The sequence below is a fragment of the Heteronotia binoei genome, chromosome 15 (assembly GCF_032191835.1).
Source record: "Heteronotia binoei isolate CCM8104 ecotype False Entrance Well chromosome 15, APGP_CSIRO_Hbin_v1, whole genome shotgun sequence".
In the NCBI taxonomy this organism is placed as follows: domain Eukaryota; kingdom Metazoa; phylum Chordata; class Lepidosauria; order Squamata; family Gekkonidae; genus Heteronotia; species Heteronotia binoei.
The window spans coordinates 43,964,858-43,979,986 of NC_083237.1; the positions used below are offsets into that span (position 1 = coordinate 43,964,858).

The following is a 15,129-nucleotide window of genomic DNA, read 5'->3' on the forward strand; positions in this document are numbered from 1 at the left end:
GTTGGCACCCTTCAGCATACCACAAATCTGGGGCCCAGATATGTGCTGCACAGGTGCCAACCAAGTCCAGGTAGTTATAGTTGCCAACCTCCAAGTGGGGCCTGGAGATCTCCCCAGAATTAGAAAAGATCTCTAGGAAACAGAGATCAGTCCCCTGGAGAAAATGGCTGCTCTGAAGGGTGGCATTATACACCACTGTGGACATCCTGCCCCTCCCCAACCTCTCCCTCCTCCCTACACCCCATCCCTCAAATCTCCAGGTATTTCCCAATCCAGAGTTGGCAACCCTTTGTGAACCCAGTTTAAATGAGACGTTCTTGTTCAGGTTTCACTTCGTTGACCATCTTTAGATAAATCACCATTCCAACAGCCTCAGCCACATCTTCAGTTAGGTTTCCCAACAGACTGGAGTGGGGAAAGTTCTGCCTTTTGCTTAATGGAGGCAGGGGGAAGCAGACAAGAAATGGCAACAAAATGGTGACTTGATAACAACAATCATTTATCAGAACTGAAGCCATCAATATTCAGCTTTGAGATCAATTTCTGTTCATCTGACAAAGCCAAAAAGGCCTTGCAGTTCAAAACTAATGTTTCCTCAGACATTTTACTTGCTGGGAGAACAATGTTTCAGTCCAGGGGCACCATTAAGACCAACAAAATTTTATTCACGGTATAAGCTTTCGTGTGCAGGCACACTTCCTCAGATACAATGGAAAGAAAATAGAAATAAATAACTCATACATATAGAGCAGAGGTGGAGGGCTCCTATTAGGCCCCTGAACAATTGGCTGTTGTCTGCTTCCTTCTCCTTCTCTCTTGCTTCCTTCTGCATTACAGCTTGCTTTGCCAGGCTTGCTCAATCAAACAGGAGCTACAGAGCAAAGCCTCTATTTTCTCCATTGGCTGAGGTGCCTCCCTTGGGGAGGGATAGCTTGCTTTGTCAGGCTCTCTCAATCACACTTAGAAAGAAACACACACTATCAATTTACAAAACAGTAACAATGTGTAATACAAACTGCATTCATCTTTTTAAAAACTGGTTATCGGGGGAGGGGGGGCGGAAGTTAGCCTTGCCAAGGGTGCCAAACGGTTTAGGGACGGCCCTGCTAATCAGTGAAGGGAAATCCCAACTTCATGTCATAACAACGTTCTTCAATGGGGTGAGGGGGCTACGGTAATATAAAAATCATCTCCCTCCCTGCTACGTGGATTAACCAAGCTATGTTTTCTTGGGACATCCTCTGCTTCGAAATCAAACCATCGTCGTGTGCGTTTTGATACTCAAGCAGCCCCTCCACGGTACACCACGCAGATTCTTTCCCGCTCGCTGATGGAAGTCTTCTTCAAATGTTCAGGATGATCGCTCACACGAGCATCTTCCCCTTTCAATATTCTCATTGGCCAGCTACATCGTCTGTTGCCAAGCCCATTGGCCATGAACGTTCTAAGTTCACCTCCCTTATCTGTATATTCCACTCACCCACATGGTCACGCCTTCCTTACGCGGCCTGCCTTCACTTACCCCGCCCTTCACCAATTCCTTCTCTCGCATTGGCCTCCATGCCGCTCGCTCTAGAAGCCTGTTCCGTCCCTCCCGCCCCCGTCGAAACCCCGCTTTTTTTCATTGGCTGCTCCAAAGCCGCCTTTCTTTGAGCATCTCGGGCCTCTTCATTGGCTACCTTGAGCCAGCGACTCCATTGGCCGCTTTGTCCTCCGGGTAGCCAGTGATTGGGTAAGGCGAAACTGTCAGCAGGAGGAGGGGCGGGTCCGTATCGTTTCTCCCCACCACGAATCGATTCTTGCAGACTTGGCGGCTGCTGAAACCGGCTTTGGAGGCGGCGGGCGGATGCGCGCGGAGGGAAGATGAAGAGTGGCTCGTGAGTCGCCGCCCCTTGGAGCGTTGCATGGGCATGCGCCTCCCCGAGCCCTCCTACCAGGGCGCTCGCCCGGAGGAGCTGCCGCAGCGGCATCGATCCAGCTCCGCCCAAGCAGGGCAAAGGGGCGGAGCGATACGTCGGGGACTTATCGACTGGGGGAGGGGTAGGCTGGGAATGGGGAGGGGGAGAAAGAGCGGATGGCTTTTGATGTTGCTGGGGGGGGGGGGGGCCGAGTGGAGAGAGGTTGCTTTAGAGGTTCTGGGGGATCAGCATCAATTTGCAGAGGCTTTTCCCCCCCTTCCCCCCCGTGGGTCCCGGGTTTGCAGGGGGGGAGAAGAAAGCAGCAACCGGGGAGAGTTGGGGGAGGGGGTTGCTTTAGTGGGAGGGGCACTAGGCCACGCCGAGGTGAAATCTGCCCCCTGGAGCAGGGGTGATGGTGGCTGAATTTGGAGGCGTACGCAGTTCACCTCGCGTTTGTGTCTCCACCCTTCTGTCTTGGAAATAAGGAATCGATACTGGAATAACGGGGAGGGGGGCTGGGAAGGTCAGTGTGCTTGTATCGGGGACAGCAAGAAATGTAGGGATTCAGAGTCTGAAATTGCGGCCCCTGTCAAAAGGGGGAGGGCGGCCCCAGAAGGGACCGTTGGATGTGTAGGGGACCTCACTGGTGAGTGGTTGGGGCTACTGGAAGAAAATCTCACTTGGGAGGCGAGGTGATGGTCAGTATCCATTTGGAGAGAGGCAGGATATCTTCTTTATAAATGGGATCAATGGGTGTTAGAAAGAGCAGCTTTTGGGGGACTTATTTATAATGTTGGAGCTCCGTATTATGGTTGTTGGCAATTTGCCTGGGGATAGGAAAAAGGGCTGAGGTCTATTTTGGGGCTCAGCAATTAACTCTGGTCCTAACCCTTCCTCTTTTTCTCCCTTCTTTCACAGGCTTTCTAACCCCACCACACCATGCAAGTAGCTGAGGATGCCTGCACCCACCTGGACGATGAGCTGCTCTGTGAGTGAAATGGAATGTCTGCCCCCATCTTATCAGCATCCCAGAGTCTTATGACCCCTTTGGGATAATATGGGAGGGGGGAATTGAGGGCTTTTCAGATGTCACTTGTTCACAAAAGGTAGCCGTTTGTAAAAGCCTGCCCTGACTGGTTACCTGGAGGTGAATCTTTGTTGCCCTGGGTGGAGGCTATCCTGCCTTGACATCATTGGCAGTTTATGAGACAGCATAAGCTCGTAAGCAGAATTCTCAAGGTGCTGTGACCTATAGGTAATCCATTGATAGGAGAAATACACTACAGTGGGCTTCCTCTGGAATGAGGACCACAGGTAATACAGGTGGTGGGAGCTGGGAATACTCCTGCGGAAGATCCAACTGTGGTGTAGAGTCAATGAGTTATAGAGGTTAGAATGTTGTATTTGAATTGGGGAGACCCGGGTTCAAAGCTCTGCTCAGCCAGGAAGTTCACTGGCTGATCATGGACCAGTCACTCCTCTCAACCTAACCCACCATGCAGCAATGTTGTAAGGATAAAGCAGAAGGAGGAAGAACCTTGTGTGCTCTCTCAGTTTTGTTCTTTTATTTGGATCCTGCTATTCTCCCCTATGGGGATCAAAAGCAGCTGATCAGATTGTTCTCCCCTTCTCCATTTTGTCTTCACAACAGTATCCTGGGAGGCAGAGAGTGACCAAGATCACTCAGCAAGTTTCCATGGCTCCGCGGGCATCTGAACCTGGATCTCTCTTAACCTAGTCCGACATTCTTTAACTACCGTGCCACATTCCTTGAAGGAAAGGTGGGATAAATGGTCCAACCAACATTTCTGTTCATTACTGATCCTGCCCTAGAGGGAGAAGATAGGTGATGGATATGATGTTGCACTGAATTTCAGAAACACTCAGAGCTTCAAGATAACTAGAGGGAACAAACTGCCACCTTTCCTCCCCACCTCTCAGCTGCAATGGGGAGGGACAGGAATTTTCACTTTATAAAGGAAAACTATGAAATCCGTCACTAGGTTAGAGTGATTGCCTTGCTTTCTCTTGAGCCTGGAGATGGGTGCAAGGCCTCTGATCTGTGACCCTTATGTCTCAGCTGAGAGGTGACTCATTCTTGGCATAAAATCACAGAAGCCCTGTTCTTCACCCAAGATCTCACCAGAATTAAAAACACACTCTCCAGTGACATATCAACGTTTGTGGTTCACTCATTCAAGGTTTAGCCTCATACCTGCCTGTCCAGTGCTGCAGTGGTGCTTATTTCCTGTCTTAGTAGTTTACAGTAAAAAAAAAAAAAGGTGCTGTGACCTATAGGTAGTCCATTGATAGGAGAAATACACTACAGTGGGCTTCCTCTGGAACAAGGACCACAGGTAATACAGGTGGTGGGAGCTGGGGATACTCCTGCAGAAGATCCAACTGGGGGGAGGGGGGCTGTAAAAATGGTGTTACTGTAACCTGTGCTTATGTGACACTCAAGCCACAAGCACGTGACTTTTCATGTGTTCTGCCAGTGTGCGGAAAGGGAGAGCAGAAGCGAGCATTCTTGCCCAGCCTTCCCATGACTGTTAGCTTATAAGCATCGTCTCTGCATGAAGGAAGTGACTGTATGACAGCTTCCTACCTGTGATCAGGAATGCTGTTTTCCAAACACATGATGATGATGATGATGATGATGATGAAGATATTGGATTTATATCCCGCCTTCCACTCTGAGTCTCAGAGCAGCTCACAATCTCCTTTATCTTCCTCCCCCACAACAGACACCCTATGAGGTGGGTGGGGCTGGAGAGGGCTCTACAGCAGCTGCCCTTTCAAGGACAACCTCTGCCAGAACTATGGCTGACCCAAGGCCATGCCAGCAGGTGCAAGTGGAGGAGTGGGGAATCAAACCCGGTTCTCCCAGATAAGAGTCCGCACACTTTATCACTACACCAAACTGGCTCTCACTGGCTACACTAAACATGGAGTGGTTGTGTGCTCAGGATTTGCATCACTCTGCAGGTTTGATCTGGGGCATATTGGCCCTGAAGCTTGACCACCAAGGAAGTATACTATCTTGTCTTCTGTAAGCACTCAGTGGTCCATCTCCGATCTGTTACCCCTTCCTTCGTCTCTTGTAAAACCCAGTTCTTATCTGTCTGATTGTACATTCTTTTTTCATTTCATTTTTGTCCTTTTTTGGCCCCCAATGAGCACCCAAAGGAGCTTACATCCTTCTCTCTGTTTTATCCTCAGAATAACCTTGTGAGGTAGATTAGACTGTGGGTGTGTGACTGGCCCAAGCAAACTTCCACAGCAGAGTGGGGATTCAAGCCTGGGTCTCCCAGATCCTAGTTGGACACCCTCGTTCCCCCAGCCCCACCATGTAAAAGGTGGTTGTTCTGAACACTATTTGGGAGAAAAGCTCTGGGACATGCATATGGTTCTATGAGGTGTCCTGCCTCCTTTGGCAATCTGTGGAGTTCAGCCCTGATCGATTTCCTAAGCCTCTCTCTATTTCTTCATAGTCTGTGAAGACTGCCGCCTGTATTTCCGGAATTCCTGCCCACAGCACGGACCCCCCACCTTTGTGGCTGACTCTCCAGTTCCAGAAAGGGCACCATCCCGGGCACTGCTGTCCCTGCCTGAGGGCCTTTTGGTCAAGGAGCGAACCCAAGGAGCCTTTGGAGTTTGGAATGCGCTTCCTGCCCTGCCTCGAGGCTGCATCTTTGGGCCCTACGAGGGGGAAGTGGTCCGGGAGCACAGCGACTGCACCCGTTATTCCTGGGCGGTAAGACCCTGCCGATTGGCACAGGAAGGCCATGGCCAACCACCTCTGCTTCTCGCTTGCCTTAAAAGCCCCTTGCTGGGGTGACCATCAGTCAGCTGTGGCTTGAGGGCACTTTACACACACAAGACACAGCCAAACATTCGTGCACCCCTTTCTCAGAGCCCGTGGAACTCTTAAGATGTTCCACCACAAGATCCAGTGGGCACAGTTGTAGGTCAGGTCCTGAGTTCAAATCTCTACTTAGTCTGAAATTTATTGTGTGGGTTTTGGCAAAGCACACATTCCCTTTTAGTTCCTTATCTGCCAAAGGAGAGCCGTCGTCATCAGTTGTAGAGGCCTACTCAGTGAATAAACGCCATAAAGAAATATAAAAATATTTTACAATTCTGTAGTCCCTCTTTCTTGCTGAGAGGTAAGGTGGGTTATGCACTATAAAACAATTCAATCCAACAGTAATAAGGTTGCATGAATGATGCAATAGGACTGGGATTACAAAATAAGAGGAAAAGTGCGAACAAAAAGTGTACAAGATGTGACAGACCACGAACAATGCAGAGAATGGGGTTATCACAAAACCAGATAAAGCAGTAATAGCAAGGTAGTACTTACGATAAAAAGGGGAATAGATTACAGTCTTATTCCCCTGTGCCCCCCTGAGCCGTTCCATTCTCCTACATTCCTATTCCCTTTACAAAAATTCTCTCCGGAACACTTCTGTCTTACACAATCTGCAGAATGTTAATAGACCAGTCATATGGTTATGTGTGAATGCTAACAGATTTTTAAATGTTAATAGATCTCTCATACAGATACATACTCAGAAGTCCCAGTGGTCTTGAGACTTACTCCCAGGAAAGTTTATAGAGGTTTTCAGCCTAATAGGGCAATACACGGTTATTCCTCAGCCATTAGGGACATCTGGTAAGGGGCTGCTTGTTCCTTCAGAGTAGCACTAGGGAAGCCACTCTTGGCCCCCAACTCATCCTGTCCTGGGCTTCCCTAAAACACTTCCACTTTTTGTAATAATTGCCACCAAGGACTCAAAAGACTTCAAGGGCATTCGGTACGTGCTGAAAAGGAACTCCCAGACACATTCACAGTGATGCATTCCCTTAGCAAGTCTCCCCACCACCACACCATTTCTTTGGACTCTATTGTGTGAGCGGCTTGTGAATTCCATTTTCTCCAACCATCATGTTCTGCCCTGGTTGATGGGGATTGTAGTGCCTTCAGTCCTTTTGAATGAACATGGAGAGGCAAGAACTGCAGCTACCATCAGCAGAATTCATGGCCATACAGGCTAGACATCGGTATTGCAGTGGAATTCTGTGGAATCTTCCACTGGGTTTATGAGGCGGGGGCGGAGGGAGGATCTGGTAATGAGTAGATATAAGTCTAATTTTTAGTCTGATCTGGGCCTATCTGAGGAACTGGGGAAGACTTTAAGCTGGGGGGGAAAGAGTCCACTTCCGAGTTCTCCAAATACAGACTTGTCAGCATCTCTACTTTAAGTAGTAGGAAAGCCTTCACACTCTGGTATTCTGCCAACAAAATGGTATCAAGCTAATGCTCAGAACAATTGTTCAAACTTGCTTGGACCATTAAAGTCGGATTCAGTTTGTTTTAGTTTTGCAACTCTGGAGCAGACGGGACAAATCAATCATGGTATGGATCATGCTTTTTAAAAAAAGCTAGGGAAAGTAATGGGCTGGATCCAGCCAATTTAGTTAACGAGCTCAGGGCTTTTTTTGTAGCATGAACTCCTTTGCATATTAGGTCACACACCCTTGATGTAGCCAATCCTCCCGGAGCTTACAATCAGCCCTGTACGAAGAGCCCTGTAAACCCTTGGAGAATTGGCTACATCAGGGGTGTGGCCTAATAGGCAAAGGAGTTCCTGCTACAAAAAAAAAAAAGCCCTACCAAGCCTGATCTCATTCCTGTGCTTGCTTTAGCCTCTATCCCCCGTGGCTTTTGTCCCAGTAGGTCCCTACTAGACTCTTTTTGGCTGGCCAAAGGTGACCCTTCCCACCTCTTTCACCAGCAGAAAGCCTAGTTGGATCTAATCCATTGGGTGCTCTGTGTTCTGTGTGGTCAGCAAGCCTCAGTTGCCTTCATCTGCAAGTGTTTAAGGGGCCTGGGCATCGTGGAATGTTTTGTTCTGATGTCACGGTGTTTATTTATTTAATTTGTTTCTCCCCATTGGGGACCCAAAGCAGCTTGCGTTCGCCTTGGCTCTGTTTGGTCTTCACAACAGCTCTGCGAGGTAGGTTAGCCTGAGAGTGTAAGCGGCTGGCCCACAGTCACCCAGCAAGCTTTTGTGACAGAGTGGAGATTCGAACCCGGGTCTCCTGGATCCTAGTCTGACACTCCAACCATGATGCCCCCCCTGACCCTTCATACGTTAAGAGGAGTCAAAGAAGTTTTGTAAAAAACAAAACAAAAAAAAACACTTGGACACCCATTTAACTGATCTCCTAGCCCATGTCTTTCGGAGTACTTGGAAGGCTCCCTCATAGTTAATGTGGGTGCCATGCTGAGCACGCTAAAAGATAGCCTGGAAGTCAGGCCAGCTTTTGTACTGGCAGAGCACAATTGCATGGCTGCTGTGCGAATATATGGGCTGCGGGTTTGCCACGTTCCATCTCCAAGCAAGTGAAGCATTTGCATATGCATGACATAAAGAGCAGAATCAACGCCATTTAAAATACTCTTGCTTCTGTTTCTTTGCTCTGTGTCTCTTGCACCTGAATGATAAAATCTGCATTTTCAGGGATGCTGGGATTTGAGAGGTCAGGGCAGTAACAAACAAAGGGCACAGACCACTGCAGGAAGGCGTGAGGAAAGCTGAATGTCACAAATGTACAATAAGTTGCCACTGTGCCCGTCCAAATGCCACTCCCCTCCCTTCCTGGTTTTTAAGCAGATATTTGATATGATTTCTGCATTTAAAAAATGAAATAATGAGGACTAAGAACATAAGAGAAGCCATGTTGGATCAGGCCAATGGCCCATCCAGTCCAACACTCTGTGTCACACAGTGGCCAAAAAAAAACCCCAAGTGCCATCAGAAGGTTCACAAGTGGATCTAGAAGCCCTTCCACTTTGCCTCCCTCCAAGCATCAAGAATACAGAGCATCACTGCCCCAGACAGTTTCAATAATATACTGTGGCTAATAGCCAGTGATGGTCCTCTGCTCCATATTTTTATCCAATCCCCTCTTGAAGCTGTCTATGCTTGTAGCCGCCACCACCTCCAGTGGCAGTGAATTCCACATGTTAATCACCCTTTGGGTGAAAAAGTACTTCCTTTTATCTGTTCTATCCCGACTGCTCAGCAATTTCATTGAATGCCCACAAGTTCTTGTATTGTGAGACAGGGAGAAAAGTACTTCTTTCTCTACTTTCTCCATCCCATGCATAATCTTGTAAACTTCTATCATGTCACTCCGCAGTCAACGTTTCTCCAAGCTAAAGAGCCCCAAGCGTTTTAACCTTTCTTCATAGGAAAAGTGTTCCAAACCTTTAATCATTCTAGTTGCCCTTTTCTGCACTTTTTCCAGTGCTATAATATCCTTTTTGAGGTGCGGGACCAAAATTGTATACAGTATACAGACTAGAAACTTGTAATACTTTTAAGCTACACAGAAGCATTGTGTTACATCACCCCATCATGAATCCTTATAAAGCCACTTTATGTGTGTGTGTTGCTTTTTGGAAGGGCCTGGTGGGGAGGGGTCATGGCTGAATGGGGGAGCATCTGTTTTGCAGGATGAGAGTCTTGGGTTCAGTCCCCAGTGCTTGCAGTTTAAAAAGTCATGTAGTAGCTGGCATCAAGATCTTTTCCTTGAGCACTGCTGCTAGCCAGTAGACACATCTGACCTTGATAGACCAAGGTCAGCTTCACATGCTCATGTGATGCTCATGCACATTCATAGAGCAAAGGTGTCGCTTCTGGACAACATAGCTTACAAAACTGAAATCTTGCTTGGTTTTGTCACTGAAATTTGCCCAATTGATACTGCCTGATCAGGTGAAGTTGCCTTGAAATGGACCAGTAGTCTCTTGAGCTCCGTGTTCTTTGCTGCACCGGGAAGCTTCTTGCATGGTGTTGGGGCAGGCAGTAGCCATTCTAGAAATTCTGGAAATGAGGTCCACATGCACAAGATACCACCCCATAAAAAGTCTGCCGTGAAAACGTGATGCGACATCACCCCGGAGTCAGAAATGACTGGTGCTTGCACAGGGGACTACCTTTACCTTTATCTATGATGCATTTTATATTTTTATGTTACGGCTTATTAATTCTGGTTTTTATGACCTTTTAATGTGAATCACCCTGAGCTTGTTTCGGCGGGGAGGGCAGGATATAAGTCAAATAAATAAGAATAAAACATCTATCAGAAAATGCCAAAGATGGAACAAGGGACCTTCTCAGTACAACCGTGCAATGCAGCTGTGTTGGGTTGGTATTACTGTATTGCTTCTTGCTGTTGTATCCTGAAGCATCTCCAGCAAGCATTTGGGGTGTTTTGTCAGCCAGTTTCTGCACCACAAGTATAGAAGCTGGGAACCTATACGTTTTGGTGGGTACAAGATATTTTGTGTTTTTGCAGCCTTGGGAAATGCTGCAGCTCACTGGTAGAAGACTAGGTCGACATACAGAAGGCCTAGGCTCAATTATCTCCCTCTCAACTTAAATGATCAGGTAGTGGATGATGGGAAAGACCCTGGAGAGCTGCCCCTAGTCTGAGTAGGCAGGACTGACCTTGATAGACCAATAGTCTGATTCAGGATTAGTCAGTTTTATATGTTTCCCATAGGAGTATCTGCTTTTCCCCCCAGCAAGTGTCTTGGAAAAATTACACTGGGCATTTTCTATGGTGGAAGTAATAATTTTGGACTCCCTCGCTAATTCCTCCCTCCTCTGTTCAGGTACGGGACAACGGTTCCTATTTCTTTGTTGACGCCTCCGATGAGACCAGATCCAACTGGATGAGGTGTGTATCTCGGGAGAGACAGGCGTAGACAGAATGAGGGGATTTATGCAAATCTCACCTTGGCGCACATGCTGTGTTCTTGTAGCTGTTAGCCAGGAGAAATGAAAGCCGGTCTTTGAAAGCCCCCGCTGTCTGCAGGAATTTCCCCCTAGTGGATTCTGGCTTGGCCGTTGGGGAGTATTTCAGGCTGGCTTCCAGTCTGTAGGCTTGCCGTTCCCTCGAGGTAAACGCACTGGTGACTGCTTGGTGTGTCAGTCAAAGAGTAGAACACGACACATGCCCAAAGCCACAGTGTGTGACTCATCCCTCTGTCTCCTAGCAGATATGTGGCATGCGCCTCCACCGAGGATGAGCAGAACCTGACAGTTTTCCAATACCGGGGCTACATCTACTATCGGGTCTGCCAGACTATACCTGCCGATACAGAACTGCTGGTGTGGATTGGAGAGGAGTATGCCCGCACTTTGGGACTACGCTTGGGTAGGCAGAAAAGGAAGCAGGAGAAGGGAGTGTATGTTTTTACTATCCCAGCAAGTCCTCTTTCATCCTTCTTGCCCAGCATACCTGGGGGCGAAGGATGTCTGAAGGCTAAATAGATGAGCCTGTTCCGTTGCGAAGGCTGCCAACGTGATATGTAAATATACCTTTTGGCTGTAAAGCAGCGTGGTGGGTGGGGATACAGTCTGCTACTGACAACTTGCTTTCTTGTGTCTTTATCTCTGTGAATATCAGCCCATAAAGATTACTTTGTTGAAGGCTTTGTTGCGATAGCTTGCCTTGCAGTTTGACTGGGAATCCTGTGGTCTTTTTAGAAATGTTTTTAAACTCCTAGATTACCAGTTTCACATTAAAGGACACAAGTTCCGTAAGGTTTACCCTCTTTTCTTGGGTCCCTGGACTCTAGTCCCTAAGAACAATGATGAAAGATGTTATCAAATACTACCAGACAAGGAAGAAAATTTGAGTGCTTGGGGGGGCTTCTAGTGTTCCGGCCCCACTGATGGATCTCCCAATGGCACCTGTTTTTTTTGGCCACTGTGTGACACAGAGTGTTGGACTGGATGGGCCATTGGCCTGATCCAACACGGCTTCTCTAATGTTCTTATGAGTCCAGTGGCACAGCAAAGTTTAATTCTGGGTATAAGCTTTTGGTGTGTATACACACTGCTACCAGACAGTGGTTCAGCTTGACATCTTGATGCCCGCTTTGAGAGCTGATCTGTGTACTTTGGGGACTGAACAGATATATTTGCTCATCACAGCTCTCCAATGAACAGGAAGGCAAAGAATTGTCCCTAACCTTATACCATGCTTTGGAGGTACTTGAAGCACAGTGGAACATGTTCAAGCCTCCACCCTTTTGAATTTGGAATATGGGGCAGAGGCTTTGCCCCTGAGTAGCAGTTGGTACTTTGCAGGAACCACAAGGCCAGTCAAAGTTTGTAGATCCCTGTTGATCCACCCCTGAGATTCAAAATGAGCTTTCAGGGTGATGAACGGTTGCAAAAAAAACCCCCTGTATCACTGTGACAAATGTAACATTTTTGGGTGCCAGGGTTGAAAGGAGTGTGCTACAGATCCAGTCTCCAGCAAGTCAACCTTTCCTTTCCTTTGGATCTGTAGAAGTTCACTGATTCACGAATCTTGAGCAGCAGCAGCAGACACTTCTTTCTTTTTTCTTTTCTTTTTTTAAATGCAAGGGCTACCAGCAACCCACCAGCTTCCATTTCCCGCCATGAGGGTAATCTTCGTTTTTCTGCCCCTGCATTTTGTGATCTTGAATGTTCCTCGTTCTTAATTCCCCAGAGCAAAAGTTCTCCAAATTTTTAAGCATTGCTGATCTTGGCTTGGTCATATTACATGACCGTTTTATCTGTGATGTCAGCAAAAATTTGCCCATGACCTTCCCAGAGTTCTACACACACACAGTGTTTGTTCTTACTTGCACTGAGAGCCACCTGTGAGAGAGTCACAATCCACTTTTGAGTCTCGACCCAAAGTTTGAGACCACTACTTTACAGGGACCTGGTAGGAGTGATTGGGGTTGGGGGATTTTGCAAGACTGTCTTGCAGCATCTGGTAGTGCTGTTCAGGAACACGTGGAAAAGAGGGGCTGTTCCCTAAATGGTGGTTGTCTCTCTCTCCCCTGGAAATGCAATTGGGAGACCCTCACCCCTTTCTCCTCTTCCCCAGGTGAACACTTTAAATATGAATTCGGCGAGAAGGAGCTGCTGATGAAACTCTTCCAAGAGCTGCACCTCAAGACCCTGCCGTCACCTCCCGCTCCCCACGCTCCCTCCTCCCGTACGCAGTACCTGTGCGGCGATGCCACAGCTTCTTCCCTCCTGCCTCTCCACAAGCCGGGCCTGCCCCCAGGAGGAAGCCCTTTCCCTCTGCTCGAAGGGACGCAAAACCTCGTGGGGCTGGGCCGGGCCCAGAGTCGCTACTGGACTTTTTTCGGGTTCCAGGGAGACGCCTACGGGCGCATCCTGGACAAGAGCAAGATCATCTGCAAACTGTGCGGGGTGCGGCTGAGCTACAGCGGCAACACCACCAATCTGCGCCAGCACCTCATCTATAAGCACCGCTGCGAGTACAACCAGCTGGTCGGGACCCAAAGCGCCACCCTTGACAAAGGGGTGGCAGGGGCAGGAGAATTTGGTGCTCCCCGGCCTCCCGCCCCCGGCAGGACCACACGAGCAGTGGCTGACTTCATTGTGCTGGACTTGATGCCTGTGGAGGTGGTGGAAGGGGAAGGCTTTGGGCAGATGTTGGGGGTCTTGGACCCCAGCTACAAACCGCCAGACGCCGCCTCACTGGCGCACACGGTGCTCAAGGACATGTACACCCAAGTGAAGGGGAAGATCTGGGAGCTGGTGCGGATCCTGCCCCAGTGTTCCCTCAGCATGGACGTGTGGCGCCATAGTGGCACCCTTACCTACCTCACGCTCACTGTGCACTATGTAGATGACTGTTTTGAGGCCCGGGCCCGAGTCCTCTCAAGCCGCCCCGTCCCCGAGGAACCCGGTGCTGAGAGCCTCATGGAGGCCCTCGCTGAAGCGGCCAAGGAATGGGGGGTGCGCGAAAGCACCTCGTATACCGTCGGCCGCCTCAGCCCCACCACCCAACAAGCCACCTCAGCGCTCGGCTGGACGGCCTTGCCTTGCATTGGGGAGGCCCTGCGAGCAGCCATGGAAGCCGTGCTGGGCCAGCCGGCTACCCAGAACGCATTGGAAAGGCTGCGCCGTTTGGCCACCTGGGCGTTGGCAGGGGCAGGCCGCAGTGAGAAGCTGTGGACCCAGGAGCCCCTCCTGCAGGCTCACCTCAGCCGCTTCCTGAGGGACGGGGGAAAGTGGCACAGCGTCTACACGGTCTTGCAGGGCCTGCTGGACCACAGCGAGCCCATGGCAGGGCTGAGCCCAGACGGGGAGGTAATGCTGCGTCCCCAGGACTGGGCCGCCCTTCAGGATACAGTCAAAGTTCTCAAGCCCATGGCGATTGCTACCTCAACATTTACCAAAGACCCCTTTTCTAGTCTCTCTCTGGTCAAGCCAGTGCTAACCAGCCTCTTGTACAAACACTTGGTGCCCAGCGAGTGGGACTCCACCCTGGCCCGCGATGCCAAAGCAGCAGCCCAAAAGGAGCTGAGCCAGCACTTCTCCAACCCGGATGTCAACCAGGCCCTCAACCTGGCCTGCGCTCTGGACCCCCGCTTCCGCGGCCTGGATTTCCTGAGCCACTCCGACCGCGTGGAGACCTTGCACTTGCTCAAGACGGAAGCTTCGCGCCTGGCCGAGACCCCGGCTGGCCTGACCTCCAGTCTGCCTGATGTAGCCTCACCCCCGCCCCCTGCCAAGCAACCAAAGCAAGACGCAGGCATTGAGTTCCTGCTGGGCGACCTGTGCAGCGTGCGCGGCGCCTCAGGTGTAGGCTCTGCGCACCAGCAGGCCGAGCAAGAGACTGCCAGCTTTCAAACCAGCAAGGCGTCCGCCCTCGGCCAGGAACCGCTGCAATGGTGGAAAACCCACCACACTCAGTACCCGCTGCTGGCTCGGGTAGCCCGCAAGTTGCTCGGCGTGCCTGCCACTTCAGTTCCTGCTGCCTGGCTCTTCAGCAGCGCTGGGGATGCCATCCAGACCAAGCGGCAAGCGCTGACACCTGAGCATGTAGACATGTTGGTGTTTCTCCATGGCAACCGAGCCATGCTCTATTAGAAAAAGGGGGTTGGGGGGTGTTGTCTCTCTTTCCACAGAGTCCTAGACCTTTCCCCTTTAAGGGGGGGGGAGGGGGGAAGAGATACATTTAGTGCTTCCAGATCCTTTCTCGCTGCTTCCTTGACTAGTCTGGAACAATTCATTCCCCCGCAAAAGGAGAAGCATGGTTTGTGTGTTTTGGAGAAGAGCAGGGGAAAGAAGAAACCACGGGCAGGGGTGTGTGTATGTATGTCTCTATTAAAGCTTGGTCTAGATTGAAA

The 15,129-nt window shown here is 49.7% G+C and overlaps 1 protein-coding gene across 1 annotated transcript; it reads left to right on the forward strand.

The window, feature by feature from the left end:
- Nucleotides 1-1,829: 1,829 nt before the first annotated feature.
- Nucleotides 1,830-15,129, forward strand: LOC132584169 (E3 SUMO-protein ligase ZBED1-like). The gene is made up of 6 exons (XM_060255978.1): nucleotides 1,830-1,877; nucleotides 2,817-2,886; nucleotides 5,393-5,655; nucleotides 10,591-10,655; nucleotides 10,978-11,135; nucleotides 12,849-15,129. The coding sequence occupies exons 2-6, from the start codon at nucleotides 2,838-2,840 to the stop codon at nucleotides 14,867-14,869; spliced, it is 2,556 nt and encodes an 851-aa protein (XP_060111961.1). The 5' UTR covers nucleotides 1,830-1,877; nucleotides 2,817-2,837; the 3' UTR covers nucleotides 14,870-15,129.

Bases quoted from the DNA above. Each gene is read 5' to 3' on its own strand.
- LOC132584169 (XM_060255978.1), top strand. From the start codon at position 2,838: ATGCAAGTAGCTGAGGATGCCTGCACCCACCTGGACGATGAGCTGCTC. The intron at 2,887-5,392 runs GTGAGTGAAATG...ATTTCTTCATAG, and splicing joins CCTGGACGATGAGCTGCTCT to TCTGTGAAGACTGCCGCCTG. The intron at 5,656-10,590 runs GTAAGACCCTGC...TCCTCTGTTCAG, and splicing joins GCACCCGTTATTCCTGGGCG to GTACGGGACAACGGTTCCTA.